A 20,943-nucleotide genomic window follows, 5' to 3' on the forward strand; every position below is an offset into this window, starting at 1 on the left:
CTTTTGTTCTCAGACTTACTATTTAAAAGGGGGAGAGAATTAAATCCATCTCCATAGAAGTTTCAGGAAAATGAAACCAGTGAAGTATGAAAGATGATGAAAAGCATGACCTGTAATTAAAAAAAAAACACCTGAAATAGTTTTGTACTTCAGTTCAGTACTGAAGAGGTGACTGGCAAGGGAAATGGAAGAAAAATGCAAAGGCAGAGAAATAAAACACTGAAGGAAAAAACTGAGCTTGAGGAATTATGAAAGAAGTATTTATTGTCCTCTCAGGTTGTTGTATTTGGCTAGAAGATGAGCAATTAAAATGTATGTGACCAATATTAAAAGTGCATATTGAATATTAATTAGAATTGGAATACCCAAATTGGCTTTGAATGCTTATTTTCATGTGCATATTTTTTTTTTTTTTTTAGGTTTTTGGCAAGGCAAATGGGGTTAAGTGGCTTGCCCAAGGCCACACAGCTAGGTAATTATTAAGTGTCTGAGACCGGATTTGAACCCAGGTACTCCTGACTCCAAGGCCGGTGCTTTATCCACTATACCACCTAGCCACCCCTGTGCATATTCTTTAAGATTTTATTTTGAGTTTACAATTTTTCCCCCAATCTTGCTTCCCTCCCCCCACTCCCCACAGAAAACAATTTGTCTCTACATTGTTTCTTTCCATGCTGTACATTGATCCAAATTGAGTGTGATGAGAGAGAAATCATATCCTTAAGGAAGAAACATAAAGTATAAGAGATAACAAGATCAGACAATAAGATACCAGTTTTTTTCCTAAATTAAAGGGAATAGTCCTTGAACTCTGTTCGAACTCCACGGTTCTTTATCTGGATACAGATGGTATTCTCCATTGCAGACAGCCCAAAATTGTCCCTGATTTTTACACTGATGAAATGAAGCATATCCATCAAGGTTGATCATCACCCCCATGGTGCTTTTGGGGTGTACAATGTTTTTCTAATTCTGCTCATCTCTCTCAGCATCAGTTCATACAAATCCCTCCAGGCTTCCCTGAATTCCTATCCCTCCTGGTTTCTAATAGAACAACAGTGTTCCATGACATATATATACCACAGTTTGCTAAGCCATTTCCCAAATGAAGGACATTTACCTGATTTCCAGTCCTTTACCACCACAACCAGGGTTGCTATGAATATTTGTACAAGTGATGTTTTTACCCTTTATCATCATCTCTTCAGGGTACAGACCCAGTAGTGGTATTGCTGGATCAAAGGGTATGCATCATGTGCATACTCTTAAGGGAAGTGGTGTAATGTAGTGAGTGGAAAGGAAGAGGAGAGGTACAGAGTGTTTATTAAGAGCCTACTATACCAAGTCTTGTGTGCTGAGTGCTTAATGAATCTTTATCTCATTTAATCCTCATAACAGCCCTGGAAATGTTTAAATGCAAAGGATTCAAGATTTGGAATCAGTAGATGTACGTTTGTATTCTAATGCTACCTCTGATATGACCCTGGGGAAAGTGACTTTTCTCCCCTGGGCTTCAGTTCCTCATCTGAAAATAAAGGGAATGAACCAAATGACTTCTCAGGTCTTTTCCCATTCAAAAATCCATGGTGATTTGATCTGGAACTCCTGGAGATTTAGCTTTGTTTCTTTAAACAAAGTGAAATGGAATTCTTATAATTCTATGTTTTTTAATTTTTTAAATAGTCTTGTTTTATATAATGGTATGAATGTATGATTAACTTTAAATATAATCTGGATTAACTTCAGCACCGCTACTGTAGGTCAGGTTTTTCACAAGAAACAAATTATAGAACAAGCAAGGAAATGATAGTTATAAATGACTCTGGCACTTGAGAACACTATGTTTGGTGTTGCACAATATGAAGCCCATTATGCATGGGGATTGAAGGCTGGGGGAGGGAGACTGTTAGGGAAAAAAAGTATCAAAGAACAATTGTAAGGGCTTTTCTGTAGGAGGGAAGTGGGGCAGAGTAGGTGTCTTATCGTTGGACGCCTATAGAATTTGGCATTTCAGAAAGAACCATAGAAAACATGCAAACCTTGTGACACATGGGAACAGGGTTTTAAGCCAAGAAAATCCAATGCTGCCTTCCTGAATCATGGATGCATTTTCCCAGTTTGCTTTCTTCTTTGGGAAGGACAAGGGCAATGGGCTGCTCTTCCTCTTTTTGAAGGAATACATAGTTAAAAATAGTTTTTGCTACCTCTTCTTTCTCTGTATTCAAAGAGATTCTCAGTTCGCTACAAACAAACTTCAGTTTTACAGGCAATCAGCATGTATTTTTTAAACCCTTTCTATGAGACAGGAACTCAGCTAACCACTGAGAATACAAAGAAAAAGCAAAAAGTAGTCTTTTCCCGCAAATTTCTTGAATTCTTTCTGATAGGGAAGACAACATGGACATAATTAGATCTATATATATATATATATATATATATATATATATGTATATATATATATATATATATGTACCTCCTATCATATTTCTTTGAATGTTACCATATTTTTCTCCATTATCTTAAGTTTTTTTTTTTGCAAGGCAGTGGGGTTAAGTGGCTTGCCCAAGGCCACACAGCTAGGTAATTATTAAGTGTCTGAGACCAGATTTGAACCCAGGTACTCCTGACTCCAGGGCCGGTGCTTTATTCACTGTGCCACCTAGCCACCCCTCATTATGTAAGCTCTGATCTTGTTTTAATTACTCTTCTCCCCATTTCCCTTTTATAAACCAAACAAGAAAGATTTTTTTTTCTTTCAAGCTACCTTCTCATAATGCTGGGTTATTGTCTTACATGGTGCTATATTTTAAAAAAAGTGTTTATTGATACATATATATATATATATATGTATATAAAACAGAATAAATCATGTTGATAATTGCATAGTAAAAGAGATTGCTTCAAACCTGAGAGAAAATGATTCTTAGGTTTATATAGATAAGATAATGGTTTTAATATTTTTTCCTATTTCACATTGTGATTTCCATCTAGTTCCTTTCCCTTCTATCTATAGATATATATGGCTCTCCATTATCTTAAATGGTCTCTCACAACTGTTTTACATGCCAGTCTGTTTCATTCTTTTTACAATCAAATTTCTCATACAATTGTATACTTCCATATTTCCTTACTACCCCTTCCTTGGTAACCCAGCTTCTACTGCTCCATTGTATTGAAACTCTTTTATTGAAAGTCACAGGTGTCTTAATCACTGTAAATCTAGAGATCTTTTCTCATTCCTTAATTTATTCATCTTCTTTAGTAATCAGATGTATTTCCAGGGATATACTAAACACCTTTATTATTTATTTATTTTGTGGGGGATGCAATAGGATCACTCAGATTTTTAGTTTATGAGGCTAGATTTGAACTCTGGTCATCCTAACTTCAGGTTTGGTTCTCTATCTGCTGCATCACCTAGCTGCTCCTGTTCTTTATTTTTAAATGACTCCCATATCTGTATCTAGATCCACATTTTCAGCTGCCTATTAAGAGAAACTATTAAATACCTTCTATGTGCCAGATGTTGTGCTACCTTCTGGTGGTTACAAATAAGAAAAAGAGAGTTCCTGCCCTCAAGGATTTCCAGTCTAATAGGGGAAGACAATTCCTCTCTCCCAACAAAAGCTGAAAAGGGATAGGAGGACCAAGTAGAACTGCTGGTAGAAAATGGAGAGTTACCTGAAAAGGTTCTGAGTTTGAGCCCTCTATAAAGGAAGCTTTTTTTTTCTTACAGGAGATGGGAGCATTTTAATGACAGAGGAATAACAGTAAATTTCTTCCCAGGCAAGGCTAGTTTCCTCAGGTCTTGTTTTGCTCCATGGGCCAGTGCTTTGTCAATCATTCCCTGGGGGCCTACTAGACACTGAGGAAGGTCCTCTTTCGGGCTGTGTGGGTATATGGGTGCCAACGCCACTCCACATCTGCTGTGGCTTCGTGCTCCAGAGTGCCCAGGCGGATCATGTACAATTTCATCTCAAATCTTGGCCCCACTTCTGTCAGATCCATTGTGTTATGACCTGGTTTCCGGTACACGTGATGCCGAAAAGAAATGTAGTCATCCTTGTTGGCAAAAGTAATGACACGGTGGCTGTCATCCTTGGGTATGGGGAAGAGGTGTCGGAGGATATTTGAGACACGTTGTCCAAGGTGAGAAGAAAACCCATGGAAGATAAGATGGGGTAGGGCCTCTGAGGCAGTGCCAAGGTCAGGGACATCATGTCACATCACCACATTACACAGTGTGAAATATGCAGTAGGCCCAAAGGGCAAGTGGCTCACAATGAGGCCAACTGGGGTCCCTTGGTGCTCATGGACCAGCAGTAGATCTGTGACCTCGTTGGCTTTACAAGCACAGATGAGAGTACCCATTTCGTGTCGACCTCTGTTCATTTTCTGAGCACCAGGGAATACCAGCTTCAGCTCCTTGGCAAACATCTTGAGCCGAGAGCTGGGATCTCGAGATGTCGTGATCATGATTCTGGGGTCTTCTACACCTGCCCATCGGTATTTGTCATCTTGGTGACTGGAGACAACCTTCACCTCCAGCATCATCAAACTCCAAAGCCCGTTGGAGACTCAGGGCTTCCCTTCGAAGCTCAGTGGGGATTGGCTGATTCTCATCGAGAGCTCTTTTGAGTCTCAGTTTCTTCTCCTCCAGAAGATGCTGCTTCTGTTTCTGGGCCTTGAGGTACAAATACTCCCGGTGCAGGCGGACCTCCCATCTAAGCATGTCTGCAGCGAGCACTTCGGATTCTCCCATGCGCCTCATGGCGACAGAAACCCAGTCCCCTAAAGGAAGCTTTTAAGAAGAGTTTATAACTCTTCCCTCCAATCCTCCAGTCAGAGAAGATTCAATGTGTCTAAAATCAAACTCAATATCTTCTCCCTTCTCAGTTTTAGCTTTACCTCCTATCATATTTCTTTGAATGGTACGTACCATATTATTCTCCATTATCTAGTTTTGATCTTGGTTTAATTATTCTTCCCATTCCCCTTTTATAAAGCAAACAAGAGAGATTTTTTTTCTTTCAAGCTGCCTTCTCATAATGCTTGCTTTTTGTCTTATATGGTGCCATTTTTTTTTAAAAAATATGTTTATTGATACCCTTTTTTTTCCCCTCCCTGGATCCTATCTTTATCTCCAAGAAGTATAATTAAGTTAAACAAATCACCACATTAGTCATAAAACTAATCTTCTAAACCATACTTTGATCTCAGGAACTACTGCTCAAAATTCTTCAGTGGTTCCCTTTACTCATAGGACAAAGTTCATACTTTTTTTGCAAGGCAAATGGGGTTAAGTGGCTTGCCCAATGCCACACAGCTAGGTAATTAAGTGTCGTGAGACCGGATTTGAACTCAGCTACTCCTGACTCCAGGGCCGGTGCTTTATCCACTGCACCACCTAGCTGCCGCAAGTTCATACTCTTTTACCTGGCATTGGAAACTTTCTGGAATTAGCCTCTGCTTACCTTCCCACCTTATGATCCTGTGTTTTTCTACACAAAACCTCTACCTATCCTTAATGATCATTTCTCAAAGGGGCTATTGCTTCCCCATGTTTATTCTTGGGCACATGCAATTCTTGACTCTCACTTTCTTCAAAACCAGGTTCAAACCCTACCACACTTTTTCTATTATGTTCTGCTTCAGGACATCTCTTCTTGTGTTGTCTTGAATGAATTGTTATTATACAATCTTGCATTGTTTAAATTTTCCCCTCTGTCCCATTATTTCAACAACCAGATTATTAAATATTCTTTGATGGCAGAGAACCCTGCTTGATATTTTGTCTCCCTATTGGGTCTGCTAAAGTACCCTATAACACACAGTCAAAAATTCAGTAAAAACTTGGTTAAACTTTATGTGGCACAGCTGCACCCCTAGTTATTCTGTGGGAAGGGAACATATGTTTTTCACTGCATAGAGTAGGTGCTCAGAGATAAAAGACATCTCCTTACTGTGCTTTAGCATTTACAAAATACTTTCACATGTTATAAACAACAATAATAATTAGAATGTTTGTTTAGACTTTGAGAAAGAGATTTACAAACATCATCCAAACAATATCACAACAAAAGTAGTTGGCTATTATTATGCCCATTTTATAGAAGCTAGAGGTTAGGGTCACCTTGTAGATAGAGGGGTTGAGATACGTTTTCTATAAAAGATGGAATTTTTGTTGAGACTTAAAAAAAAGTCAGGGAAGTCAGTACATATGAACAGTACATAGTAAGTGTCTGAGATCATATTTGAATTCAGTTCTTCTTGACATTTAAGCCTCCAGCATCTAGGTGATGAAATCTGGAAGACCTGAGTTCAAATGTGCTCTCAGATCCTTACTAGCTGTTTGATCCTTAGGCAAGTTATTAGCTAAAAAAAAAATAAATAACCTCCTATATTTGATCCTCATTACAGCAAATTAAGGTCGGATCAGTATTATCAACCCTACTTTAATGGATGAAGAAATTGGCACCCAGATAAATTGTCACTTGTTCAAGTTTGACTCATGTTTGGACAAGTCACTAAACTTTTCTTTCTCTCAGATTCTTCATCTGTTAAATGAAGTGTTTGGCTTGATGGCTGGCCTCTACAGGTTCCTTTCATATCTAAATCTATGATTCTATAGATTATATCCTATAGATCACTAGGTAAGTGCATAATTCCAACTCTTATTGGACTTTTATAGAAAAAGAAGTCACTGTACAAAATAATAATGTTTGGGTTTTTTTAATAGCACTTTAAGGTTTACAAAATGCTTAATGTACATTTGATCCTCTCAGCAACCTTTTTAAGATAGGTAGTTTTTGTATCTGAGGAAACTGAGTCTCAAAGAGGTTAAATGCCTTTGACTTATTCAAGATCAAACAGCTAATAAGTGTCTGAAGTAGTCTACCTGCTATCCTGCAAGCTTTACACTATAATATGCTGCCTCCAAAATGAAGATATTGTTTCATTGGAAGGAAAATGGATGATTTTAAATCCCAACTTCGACTTTCATTTTTAGTACCCTCATTATAACATGCCCTAACATTGAATGTTACAAACATTTGTACTGGTTTTATGTGTTTTTGAAAAATTAAATATAATTAGCAGTATCCTCACTAGATCCGCTCAATTCTAGTGTGCCTTCTCTTTGTTGATTGTTTGCAGCAAAAAACTATGTGTGTATATGTTGTGTATGGATATATATATATGTGTGTGTGTGTGTTATATATTTTATATATATAATATATTATAATAATATATATCTTACTGTCTCCCCATTAGATTGTGAATTCCTTTTGCTGCTTTTTGTTACCAGTCCTTAGCACAGAATCTGACAAACAGTAGTTGCTTAAAACATATATATATATATTTTTTCTTTTTTGATATACTTTTCTCTTTAAAAGATCCTCTGATAAATCTTTAAGTGAAATTTTGTTCTAGTAATCTTTTTTTTAAAGAATCAGATTTTTTAGGGGCAGCTAGGTGGCACAGTAGATAGAGCACCAGCCCTAGAGTCAGGAGTACCTGAGTTCAAATCCAGCCTCAGACACTTAATAATTACCTAGCTATGTGGCCTTGGGAGAGTGAGCAGTGGACACACTCCATTAGTTTAGCATCCTTCAGAGAGAGTACCAGGAATGGTACTCCCCCCCCCAAAAAAAAAAATTTCAGTTTCATGGAATATCTTCTTTAATTCCTTTTTTTTTAAGGATTTTGCAAGGCAAATGGGGTTAAGTGGCTTGCCCAAGGCCACACAGCTAGGTAATTATTAAGTGTCTGAGTTCGGATTTGAATTCAGGTACTCCTGACTCCAGGGCTGGTGCTCTATCCATTGTGCCACCTAGCCTCCCCTTCTTTAATTCTTTAAAACCTTTATAAACACTAATCCTTGTTGGTGGGATTTAAAGTCAGACAATGGGTGGGCAGGCGAATAGATGGATCAATGAATATGTGGATAGTAGAGTAGACAATGGACAGGTAGATAGATGAATGTTTGAAAAGGTGATTGAGTGAGTGGGTGGGTGGATAGCTAGCTAGATGGATGGATGGATAGATGGGCATAAGTGACTTGTTGTTCAGTTGCTTTTCAGTCATGTCCAACTTTTAAGATGCTGAAGTGATTTGCCATATCCTTCTCCAGTTCATCTTACTGATGAGTGGATATGTGGATGGGTAAGCAGATAATGGACAGAAATGTGGGTGGATAGATGGAAAAGTGAGTGAGTGGATGGATGGATGAATATGTGGATAACAGAGTAGACAATGGACAGGTAAATAGATGGATGTTTGAAAAGGTGAGTGAATGAGTGGGTGGATAGATAGATAGATAGATGGATGGAAAGATGGGCTTAAATGGCTTTCCCAAGACCACATAGCTAGGTAATTATTAAGTATCTGAGGCCACATTTGAACTCAGGTACTCTTGACTCCAGGGCTGTTGCTCTATCCACTGTGCAACCTAGTCATCCCCTAAAGAATCATTTCTATATTAATTATAAGTTTGCAAGTTTAATGTTATTTTCCTCTTCAGGAATCTAACTTTCTTGTTATTGTCTTTTACCTTGAACCAATAGCATAATTTCTATTCCTGCTAGAGGCTTCTCTGAAATTGAGAGTAAATATTTGGTTGATGGCTATCCTGTTTTATTCTTTTTATCCTATGGTATCTCATTGTATAATGAGCATTACTGCCCTTCCTTCTTTGGCTAAATTGGTCTTGAATTTCCATTCAATCATGTAAAACATACTAACCAACCCTCTACCCTAGTGGAAATTCTTTTATTCCTTAAGTAAGGCTTAGTTTTTGTCTTGTTAGATTGTATGGAGAGAATGATTGGAATCATTTCCCTCATAGGAGCACTTGAATGAAATTACAAAGAGAACCTAGGGACACAGACAGAATTAGGTCATTTGAGACAGAAAAGACACATTACTTTTCCTTGGACTCATCTCTGTTAGAAAATGAACTGAGAGAGCAAAGAGTATCCCTTAGAAAAGCTCAGTGAGAGGCCCAACAAAACCTGGAAGACATGACCATCCCCTGCAAGCTGATAAAAAATAGGATAGAATGAAGACAGGAATGATAGTGTGCCTACCAAAGAGACCAGAATGGCTCCTTGTGAAAAAGGAACCAGAGGCTGACTTGGAACAAGCATTGAAAATAGCAGAGGGTTGATTGCTCAGGCAGTTAAATGTATGTAATTTTTTAACTAGTCTCTGACAGCTGGAGTTCTCTTAATGTGAAATGCCTGTGATCTGCTAATATCCTGGATTTAGAGTTGAGCAAGAGACCTAGGTTCAAATCTCAATTCTGCTACTTATTATGTAGGACAAATCATTTTAGTATCATGGACCTATGTTTCCTCATTAATAAATAATTCCTCGGGTCTCTTCCTGTCTTAATTTCTGTGTTATGTAGCTTTTCTGAACTTCAGTTTCATCATCTCTGAAGTGAAGTTGGACTAAATGATTTCTTCTAGCTTTCAATCCTGTGATCTATAAACCTCTGAATTGATTTCTCCCTTTGTAAAACTGAAACATTCAGTAAACATTTATTATGTACCTACTCTATACCACACACTGTGCTAAATCCTGAGGATATAAAAAGAAGCAAAAGAAAAACGTAATATCAAGGAGCTAACAATCTAATGGGGGAGGCAACTAGCAAATGAAAATGTATGGAATGATCTGTAGACAGAATAAATAGGAAATAATTGTAAGAGGGAAGTTACACGAATTAAGAATTGTTGGGAAAGGTTTTCTGTAGAAGATGAAATTTTAATTGGAATTAGTGAAGTCAGGAGTCAAAGAGACAATTCTAGGTATGAGATTGTCAGAGAAAATGCTTAGAGTCAGGAAAATGGAGAAGCTTGTTTATGGTCCACAGCAGTGACATGTTTGGGGAAAGTGGAGTTTAAGAAAACTAGCCCTAGAACAGCTTTGAATACCAAGCAACATAATTATATTTGCTTCTGGAGGTGACAGAGAATAACTGGAGTTTATTGATTTAAGGGATTGAAAAAAAGAGAGATAATAATACTTGCAATGACTACTTTATCTCACTGAATTGTTATTGACAAGTATTGGTCTTTGATCTTAGATCTAGAACTGGAAGGGACCTTGACAGATGGCCTCTTCCAAGACTTGTTGTTCAGTTGCTTTTCAGTCATGTCCAACTTTTAAGATGCTGAAGTGATTAGCCATGTCCTTCTCCAGTTCATCTTACTGATGAGGAATCTGAGCCAAACAGGGTGAAGTGACTTAGCCAGAATCATTCAGCTGGTGTCATTGAGATCAGGTTTGGATTCATGAAGACAAGTCTCCTGATTCTAAGTCTAGAGTTCTATCTACTGTGACACTTAGCTGCCTTAGACTCATGTACTCTTTATGCACTTAAACCAAAAGAGGGGAAGTGACAATTATTCCCAAGTAAGACAAATCAATACATTAGCTATATCTGCCCAAATCTGCCTTATGTTATGCCTGTATTCTACCACCTCTAAAAAGAGATGAGAAACATTCTTCATAGTCTTCTAGAGTCATTGATAATCAATGTTCTTTACTTTTCTTTTGGTGATTCTTTTGGTTTTTCCCTTGATTTCCTAGGAAATTTCCCTTTTTTGAAAAAAATTCTATCCTTGTATGAGCTAAACGAAGTGAATTGTAAGTTTGCCCAAACTTGGACCAAGACAGGGAGATTCAAGCAACCCTAGAGACCAAGCATGAAGTTGGGTGGGTGGGGGGTATAGTAGTATTCCTAATTTCCTGGCTGAAGTGATGAAATAATAATAACTAGCATTTATATATCATTTTATGGTTTATGTATTACATTACATATATTATCTCATTTTATTCTATGAAGGCCCTTGGAGGTAGGTGCTCTTATCTTTATTTTATAAATAAGAAAACTTAAGGTTAAGGAGAGAAGATATGAATATACTTGCCTAGGGTCACACAAATATTAAGTGTCTGAGGCTGGATTTAAACTTGTCTTCCTGATTCCTATTCACTACTCCAGCTGTTTTGCCACCTGGTGATGTTGAGGAAGAGAATACAAAACGCAGAATAGTGGGAGCTGAGGAAGAGGGGAGGCTGATTTTTTTTTTAAAAAGTTGTAATTGATATATTTTGCTTTTACGCTGCAAACTTTTACGATCACTTCTACTTCCTGAGAGGTTCCTTGTAACAAAGTAAAATAGTTAAGTAAAACTAATAATATAGTTACCTTCTCTGAAACTACTCTGTAGCACACTACCTCAATTAAAAAAATGAATAGAAATCCATTTTCTCACTGCCCCAGGCCCACTGAAAAATAAAAACAAAATTTTTTGAATAAATATTCATAGTTAAACAAAAACAATTCTCAATTTCTGTTTATAGGAAAATGTGTCTTGTTCTATACCCTAAAATCATCACATCATTTTTATTCTATCTTCACTTAATATACAAAGCATGTACCCTAATCAGACCTTGGGAATCATGAACCATCATTGCTTGCATCATTGTTCTTACATCTTTCAATTGCAGTGTTGTTCATTGCATAAATTCTTCTCCTGGTCCTGCTTATTTACTTCTTCATTTTTTAATATTGATTGCTCTGTTTTTGCTTACTTCATTCTGCATCAGGTCATATAAGGTCCCTTCCTTCACAAGGGACTCTGCTATGTACAGACAGGGTGCTTGGCTCCTCTCCTCTTCAGTCAACCATACAAATACTGGAGTGTTTGCTATTTGTAAACAGTGTTGGTTGCCCTTTGCTTTTCCATGGCAAGATTCATCTGTGTGGTTGGACCTGGACATGTTGCTAATAATCAGGGTGACTTAACAACACATTCAAATAGTATTAATCTTTCTACATACCTATAAGGCAAAAAGCAGGGGTATTTGTTGGGTGTGTTGGCCAGTTTTTCTGTTTGTTATTCATAGCCTTTCCTTTGCTACTCTGGTTAGTATGTGACTGGGATGTTATGTATCTCCTGCAATAGCTCCTTTTAACTAAGGTGTTAATCTCTCAACTAGAGACTGAATTTGAAAGGAAAGGAAAACAGGGGAGCAAGAGGAATTCATGAATGAGGACAGAAGTATTCTATACCTATTGTTCATGTAAATAAGTCCTTTTATTGTATGAAGAGTGCATTTTAGAGTCAGAAACCTTTTCTTAGAGTTGGGAAGAAAACAAAATTTTGATAATGTTAAGAAAGAATTTCCTAACTCATCTATGGGTTGTTCATGATTTCTGAGATTTCTGTGATTTCTTCAGTGATACGGACTCCTGTCTCAGGAGAACAAGTAAATATTTTATCTTCTTGTTGATAGGTTGTAGCTATTCCTGTCATGTATTAGACTTAGAAGGTTTAGAAAACTGTAGGAATATTAGAATATCAAAAGCAATAATCATCCTTTAAACACTGAAAATAAGTCTAGTTGGAGCTCCAAGTACTTGGGAATCATGAAGGAAATTGTGGTAGAAAGATGTTGCAATCTTTAAATGAGAGGAAAGAGTTCATGGGGATGTGGTTTGGATCAAAGGAGAAAGATTTAGAGGAGATGTTAGTGAATGATATTTGTTCCACCAAGCTAAAGTGTAGCTGCTGTCCATTTTCACCAGTGGTGAGTCCTACTGATGGAGGCACCTCAACTGAGTCAAGGGTGGAAAATAGAAGGAAAATCATAACCAGAAAGAACTAATGTAAAGCAGCTTTTTTTTTGTAGTGGCAAAAAATTGGTTTCTGAGGGATAACTATCAATGATTAAACTATTTGTGGTATTGAGATGTGATAGAATACTGTTATGCTCTAAGAAATAATGGAGGGGATTCAGAGAAATTTGGGAAGCTTTGTATGAACTGATAAAAAGTAAAGTGTACAGATCCGGAACAGTTTATACACAACTACCAACAATACTACAAAACTTTATATAACTATAAACAACTTTAAGAGACTTGAAAACACTGAGCAATACAGTGACCAAATACAATTCCAGAAGACTTTAAATAATGGTAAAGAATAAGATTGGAATTTGAAACAAATATGCCTATATTTTTCCTGACTAATTTGAGAATTTGTTTTGTTTGACTGTTTATAACAGGTTCTTGTTTCCTCAGTGGAGAAGGGAGGGAGAGAATTTGAATCTGAAAATTAAATAAAATTTAATTAAAAAATAAAATACAGGGAAAAAAGATTTATTGAAGGAAAACTTGTTATAAAAAAGAATGGCAAATACAAGGTGTTCCAAATATTCAAGTTTTAAACTTGAATAGCTTTAATAACTTAAAAATACACGGACTTGTAGGACATTCTATGTAGGTAGAAGGGAGAAAAGATAAAGCATTATGAAATAAAATTTGAGAGTTTTGGGATCAGCAAGTTCTTTCCCAAGTTAGTACCTCTTGGTTCAGCTTTTCAGAACATATTACAAAACTAAAAGGTCAATGGACTAAACAGCCTGTGTACATGAATCAGCCTATAAAACTTAGAAAGAATTGAAGGAAGCAAAGTAAGTGTTCTCCTGACAACTATTGTCCCTTCAGTAGAAGGGCAATATAGTGTGGTGGATAGAGCAAATCCAAAACACCTGGCTTCTAGTCCCACCACAGACACTTAATAGCTGTATGACCCCGGACAAATTACCTATCCCCTTCTCAGAATGTTGTAAAGTGGGAATTATTTTTGTTCAGTCATTTTATTTATGTTTAACTTTTTGTGACCCCATTTGGGATCTTCTTAGCAAAATCCTGGAGTGGTTTGCCATTTTCTTCTCCAGCCCTTTTTTACAGATGAGGAAACTGAGGCAAATAGAATGAAATTACTTGGCTAGGAATTGTTGGAGATCAGATCTGATTTTGGAAAGATGAATCTTCCTGTCTCCAGTCCCCACACTCTATTCAATGAACCACTAACTGCTCCCAAAAGTAGAATTAAAATACTCATAATATATCCTTCAGATTTTTTTGTTAGTATTATATGGGACAATGTACATAAAATACTTTGCAAATTTTTAAGTGCCTATGACAGGAGAGTTGTTTTTTTTTTAATGGGCTCTTCTAAAACCAGTCTTAGGATGTAAATAGTGGTTCAGATCATTCAGCTTGTACAATACCTGTAGGAAATGAAATAGTTGTTGATTGCAATGGAACTCTGTAAAAAATAACTTTCTTAGTCCTTAGATATAGTTTACCTCTTCCTTGTTTAAATACATGCTTTAGCTATGATATTTGTGTTGGGTTTTTTTAAGAGCAAAATAAAGAAGAAAAACAAGTCTCTATCTCACCCTTCCCTGGCATTCTTTAAAATGTGAAGCATTTATTTTTTAAACATTTAAATAAATATTAAAAAGAAAAAAACATTTTATTTTTGGTTTGCTAAAGCAGTAGGATATTGCTGCTGCTGCTGTGCCCCCAAACAAGCCAGCCAGTGTGGAGTTAACTGAAGAGGGCAGGTGCCATCTAGTCCCCAAGGCATCTGAAATGAGCTGAAAATACCATTTTCATAAAAGATTTCTTTTATCTGAAAAAGTAGTCTGCTATTGTCTGATAGGTTAAATGCAAGGGCATGAAAATAGGTGAGGATACTGCAGGTCTCTTTGGGAACTTGTCTTGACTTTGAAGTCCTTCCGGGAAGTTGTCAGTATGATTTTTTAATAGACTAAAGAGGTTTCTGGCTGTATGCATGTTTTCAGTCTTTGCACATGCCCAAGTTATTAGATTAAAAGCTTTGAATCTTTAATTCTATGGTTTTGATTGTTCACATTTCAATGCTGACTCAGACATTGCCAAACAGGTTAAAGAATTTGAAATGTGAACTTTATCAGTAAACTGGACTTGCCACCTGGTAAAGTGGCTTCAGCTCCATGGATCCTGGGCCATATTGTGGACAAGAAAGTGGACTTAAGCTCTATCCTCTAGCTGCTAAAGCTACCTTGTGCTTTAGAAGTGCCCAGGGAGATCTCTATTTCTTGAGCGGCTACTCCTTTGCAAGTTTTTTGATTAGACACATAAGATACTGCCTTTTTTTTTGTAAGTGCTTTTGAACTCTCTTCCAGTGAAGAAGGGTTCTATATAAAGGGTCAGGGTGTCCTATATCAGAATTCTGTGGTCTCAAGAGATTTACTGAGGACTCTTTATAACTTCTATGGCTTTAATTCCATTTTTGATGGACTTTATAAAAAGATTTCAATGAATAAAGAACAGAAAAGGCAAATTGAATTATGAAACTGAATTATTATTATATATAGTTTTCTTTTAAAATGTATGTTAATACATTTGAAAGAAAATGCATTGTGGATAGAGCACCAACCTGAAATCAAGAGGACATAATTCAGATTTGGCCTCAGTCACTTATTAGTTCTATTACTATGAGCAAGTAACTTAATCCCAATTGCCTCCAAAAAAAGAAAATTCATTTAGTTTCCTGCCATAGACCCTTTAGTCATAGTGCCACTGAATTATGGGTATTGGTTAAAATCCTTCCATCAATCGATTTTGACTAGCACCGAGCAGAATGCATTACACACTGTAGGTCCTTAATAAATGCTTATCAGATTATATTGAATTGACTCTAATTGAATTCACAAAGCCTGGTACTTTGTGAGGATGATACTAATGAATTGTTTCACTTTCTTATTTCCTTCTCCATTAATTTCTCTAGAGGAGGAGACCATCGAGTGGCATTATATAAGGTAAGACATTTTCTCCCCCATTCCCCACCCCCTTGTTAATTTTAAGAAGTGGGAGGGAACAGAATGAGTCCATTGATAATATTTGTGAAAATAAGCTTTAGTCTAGTTTCTCTGCTTTCCTCAATAAGGGAATCTTAGGCAGCTATATTGGTAAGCAAATGTCTGTTTTGACCATATAAAAATATTTCATGAGAGCTTTCTACAATGAGAGTTTTAAGAATTCTGAACTATTTTTCTCATGCCTGTGTCAAAATCACTGGCAAGATACATGAAGTGCTATATGGACTTGAATTTTCAAAAATGTTGTGCTGAATAGTCTCCTAGTAAAGCCATTATGGTGGTAATTATGAGAGGCAGTGGCATAATGGATACAGGGATTGCCTTGGAGTCAGGAAGATGTGTTTCAAGTTTTACCTTTGACTTTTATCAGTTAAAGTGACCATGGGCAGGATATAGGGATCAAGGTAGCTCTTTACAAGTGTCTATTGCAGAAAAGTTATGTTTCTGGAGGGAGTTTCCACAACTGGATTTCTCCATGCTGGTGAAATCACAGGTCCAGACCATCATCATCATCCTCATCCTCATAATAATAATAACAATAATAAAAGAGCAAGAATTACAAGTATGCTTAATTGCTGACCTAAACTTAAAACAAAATGCATATTACTGCATAAATTCCTTTCCCAACATTATGAGAGGTATACAATAAAACTTATTTCAGCAATTTAACTGAAAAGCATTCTCTGTCATTGTAATCTTTGCCAAAGCAGATGGGAAATTGAATAACTAATTCTTTCCAAAAAAGTAAAGGAAAAAAATGAGAGAGGAAAAATTTAAATAAGGTGAATTACAAGGCTATCTCAAATTGTGATGAATGTTTTTGTGTATTCACAAAGTTTTAATATTTATCCTTTGTCCTATGGGGAACAGCCCCGTCCTGCCTCTGTCTCACTGAGGGTTGTCTCTCTGTTGAATCAGCACTGTGTTCTCTTAGAATCACTGGCTTCTGTAATATCAGGTCTGATCCATGTTGCTGGTGCATCTTTTCCTAGGGCAAATCCCATCTTTCTCTTTCTTTCTTAAGTCGCTAATTTCAGGACATTTCTCAGTGCTGTCAGGGTCAAAAGTAACAAACATACAATTAAGAATGTGCTTTCCTCTCTTACATATCAAAATAGATCTAAATATTTAACAGAACAATGCCTTTCCTGGCAGAAAAGAATAATAGAAAAACAGAAAAAGTTCATTAGCCTATAAAATAAATGCTGAAGGCAATTTTCTCCCTCACATGAACAGATCAACCAGGACTCTAGGCCCTCATAATTTTTTTCTATAATTCTGGGAGTTGTCACTACTTTAGGAAGAAAAAGGGGATAGTTATAAAGCTGTTGAGTCTTTGTGGTCCAAATTAATAGAAAAACATTCCATTTCCTCTCTCTGTGATCCACCTACAGACCTGTAGCCTCCCTGTGAGATCAAACAAGAGGGCAGGACTAGTCTCTGTGGCTTTTGTATATATTTAGCTGGGAAGGTAGGAGTTGTAGCTTATTCCAAGTGGCCTCTTTAATAGTGGCCTATTGGTTCAAGGCTTCCATGCAGTTTCCGCAACTGTGGTTTACAATTTGACATAACAGCTAACCAGAACTCTATTCAGTAGATTGTGTGATACTTCCCAAGTGGGTCCATTTAGTCTTACTATCCAAATAGTCAAATACTCTATAAGACAAAATATGTATAAGACAAGATCATTTCTGAGAATCTTAGCCCATAGTGCAGGTCAAGACTTGGTGTTGTGGGATTGTGTGTGTGTGTGTGTGTGTGTGTGTGTGTGTGTGTGTGTGTGTGAATTTTGGTATTTTTTTGTATCACTCACTGTGTCATTTTAGATTAAATAAGTCTCTTATCAAGAAAACAGAGATGAACTTTAATGAAAGCTAAGGGGGGGGGGGGTGCCCTAATGTCCAATAGTGATTAGATTAAGAGCTCAGATATCAAGTTCCAAATACTTATTTAGGACATAAAACATTTAAAGACTCATAGTAGATAGGCAGGCAGATATTCTAGGTTCATACTGAACAGAATCCAGTTTATTTCATCTCAGACAAAATTTCAAGGGAATGAATTTCAGCTTGTACATGAAATAGGACAGTATTCTCTACATCAGAGACTTTTAACCTTTTTTGTATTATGGAGCTCTTAGACAGTTTGATTAAATCCATGGCTCCCTTTTCAGAAACATGTTTTAAAATGCATAAGAAGAAATGTGATTGCAAAGGAAGCCAATTATTTTGAAATAAATATTTGGATTTTTTTTCCCTCTGCAATCAGGTTTGCAGACCCCCTCCCCCGAAATCTATCCAGATGTTGAGACCTCGGTCTAAACACTGCTGTTCTCAGTGAACTGGTTTCTCAAGAGCAGTTAATAAAATTCAGATATTTTTTTCAAAATAGTTTATTATCAGTCAACAATGTAGAATCTGGAAATTTGGGTAGTTTGCTGAAGGTATGAAATTCCCTTTATTTAAAAAGTATTTTATTATACTCCAATTTTCAGTAATTCCATTGTCAGTTAGAATGTCAGTAATTCAGAAATAGAATTCATTCTTTACTGAGGGGATCTTGTGATATGAAGTACACATTTGTAAAAAGAAGGAATTGGAGGCAGAAGAAAAGATGAAATTGAGTCACATGGGCCAGCTCAGATTGCTTATGGAGATTATAGATTGAAAGCTAGAAAACCTTAGGGATTATCTAGCACAACCTTTCCTTTAGCAGAGGAGTTTAAATGCCTTGCTCAACTAAGATCATACAGGTAATAAATGGCAGAGCTTTGATTTGAACTCAGATTTTGTGATTCCAAGTTCTGTACTCAGAAGAACAAGATTGAAGAGAGCCAGAAGTTTTAATAATAGGATTATTTCCTATATCCTTTTTTTTTCTGGCTGTGCTCCAATTACAGTAGTAGACTTATCTATGCAGTTGTCTCAGCTTTATGGGTAACATTGTGACTGTCCTTTTACCTAGAGATTTTTTTTTTTTAGGTTTTTGCAAGGCAAATGGGTTTAAGTGGTTTGCCCAAGGCCACACAGCTAGGTAATTATTAAGTGTCTGAGGTAAAATTTGAACCCAGGTACTCCTGACTCCAGGGCTGGTGCTTTATCCACTATGCCACCTAGCTGCCCCTTACCTAGAGATTTTAACCTGTTTGGTGAGGGTTTTTGTTTTTTAGTCATTTCAGTCATGTCTGACTTATGGGAACCCTTGGCAAAGATGATACTGAAGTGGTTTGTCATTTCCTTCCCCAGCTCAGGCAAATGGGGTTAAGTGACTTGCCCAGGGTCACTCAGTTATTCTGAGGCCAGATTTGAAGATGAGTTTTCCAGATTCCAAACCCACCATATCATCTAGCTGCCCTTTAATGTAAGGGTAGTGACATTAATAAATAGGATTTCATTAGTTGGAATTGGGCTTTGACTTTTTGTTTCATTTTTTTTTAAATAATAAATAAATTTGATTCTATAACAGTTGAAAGTTATTTGGAGGGCAGCTAGGTGGCACAGTGGATAAAGCACCGGCCCTGGAGTCAGGAGTACCTGGGTTCAAATCCCATCTCAGACACTGCATAATTACTTAGCTATGTGGCCTTGGGCAAACCACTTAACTCCATTTGCCTTGCAAAAACCTAAAAAAAAAAAGTTATTTGGATTGCAATTAAAAGGCATAGACTTCAATCATTTTTCTCTTTTCCTTCCTAGTGTCCCACACTGGGAATATCTAAAGGATATTGCTTCTAGGTGGCACAGTAGATAGAATGCTGGGCCTGGGGTCAAGAAACTCTTGAGTTCAAATTCGGCCTCAGACTAACTTAATTGTGTGGGCTAAGTCATTTAACCCTGTTTGCCTAAGTTTTCTCATCTGTAAAATGAACTGGAGAAGGAAATGACAAAACCACTCCAGCATTTTTGCCCAAAGAACCCCAAAAGGGAATCGAAGAGTACAACTGAAACAACTCAACAGCCACAACAATGTTGCAGAGTGAAGTTCATTTGAGACTCTTCCTTGGCTGTCTTTGAGTCTAAGCAACCTCTTTGTATATCTCTTCCTCTGCCTCTATCTTCCAGGTTTTGGGCTTAGGTAGTAGAATCTGAGATAAGATAGTTATCCTGGGACCTATAAGAACTCTTAATATTCCTTAGAATTAGAAGTGCCTGGGAGTAGAAAATCCCTTCATAAGGTCATCGCTTGTGTGGCTTGTCAGGTGAGGTTTCAGCAACTTAATTAACTCATGGATATTATATATGGTAATACTGTACAGAACCCTATATAGAAATATGAACTAGGCTTTTTAGGTTAAAGGACAGCTTTCTGTGAGATAGACATTTGTTTTTGTTGCAAATATATATGTGTTTCTTTTCCCTTTGCAGGTTCTGAGTTCCCTTGGTTACCATGTAGTCACCTTTGATTACAGAGGTGAGCTTTATTTTGAAGTGACTTTGAAGAACTTGTTATTGACTACTTCTCTCTTCCTTTAACCTTACGCTTTCTTCATACAGTCTCTTTGATAGGAACTAAGAAAACCAATTATTTTCTATGTTATAATCTTCCTTTAGGGCCCTTTTCACTGTGTGAAAATGGCTGAAAAGGAATTGGAAAGATCTTTCTTCTAAACTGATTTCCTGTGTAGTATGTGATACCCTTTCCTCACTTAAGATAAAAATACCTGACTGTCCTGTTGTCAGGAATCAGAAAGTTAAATGAAATGTCTATACACATACATGAATGTATTTGTTTAATAAGCTCCATTTTTGTTGGGGAAAACCCAAAATGAGCACCTAATAAGAATTGTAGATGAAATTGGGAATCATTAAAATACTTGCTTTTCCTGTAAATGTATAGTAACTTTCAGTATGTTTCTATTCAAACTGTCCTACTCTTCTCTTTACTTCTGAACTTCTTGTTTCTGCATCTTTTAAAATACTTCAATATATGCAGTTTCTGTCTTTTTGTTATTATTTTTTGGTTAAGCCTCATCTTCCCCTCAATATTGGGAAGGGGGGGATCCCTATAGCACTTAGCATAATTAGGCAAAATATATATTATTTGCTTCCAGAATTGTATGTCTTATTTTGTACTCTGACTTCATCATCTGCAATTATGGTTGATCGTTACATTGTTCAAATTTCTTAAATCTTAAAAAGCTGTTTTTTCTTTGAAGTGTGATGGTTATAAATAACTCTTCTGACTCTTCCTACTTAACTCTGTATCAGTTATATTTGC

General features: G+C 36.7%; 1 protein-coding gene and 1 pseudogene across 6 annotated transcripts in view; one reads left to right on the forward strand and one right to left on the reverse strand.

Moving 5' to 3' along the window:
* Positions 1–20,943, forward strand: part of ABHD12 (abhydrolase domain containing 12, lysophospholipase) — a 143,944-nt gene that overhangs the window by 98,003 nt on the left and 24,998 nt on the right. For all 6 annotated transcript variants that reach the window (XM_074209298.1, XM_074209297.1, XM_074209301.1 and 3 more), the window contains 2 exons: positions 15,636–15,666; positions 20,091–20,136. In XM_074209298.1, the coding sequence (XP_074065399.1) occupies positions 15,636–15,666; positions 20,091–20,136 (77 nt within the window). The remainder of the gene's footprint in view (positions 1–15,635; positions 15,667–20,090; positions 20,137–20,943) is intronic.
* On the reverse strand, positions 3,599–4,732 carry LOC141504353 (U3 small nucleolar ribonucleoprotein IMP4 pseudogene; annotated as a pseudogene).

The sequence above is a fragment of the Macrotis lagotis genome, chromosome 1 (assembly GCF_037893015.1).
Source record: "Macrotis lagotis isolate mMagLag1 chromosome 1, bilby.v1.9.chrom.fasta, whole genome shotgun sequence".
In the NCBI taxonomy this organism is placed as follows: Eukaryota; Metazoa; Chordata; class Mammalia; order Peramelemorphia; family Peramelidae; genus Macrotis; species Macrotis lagotis.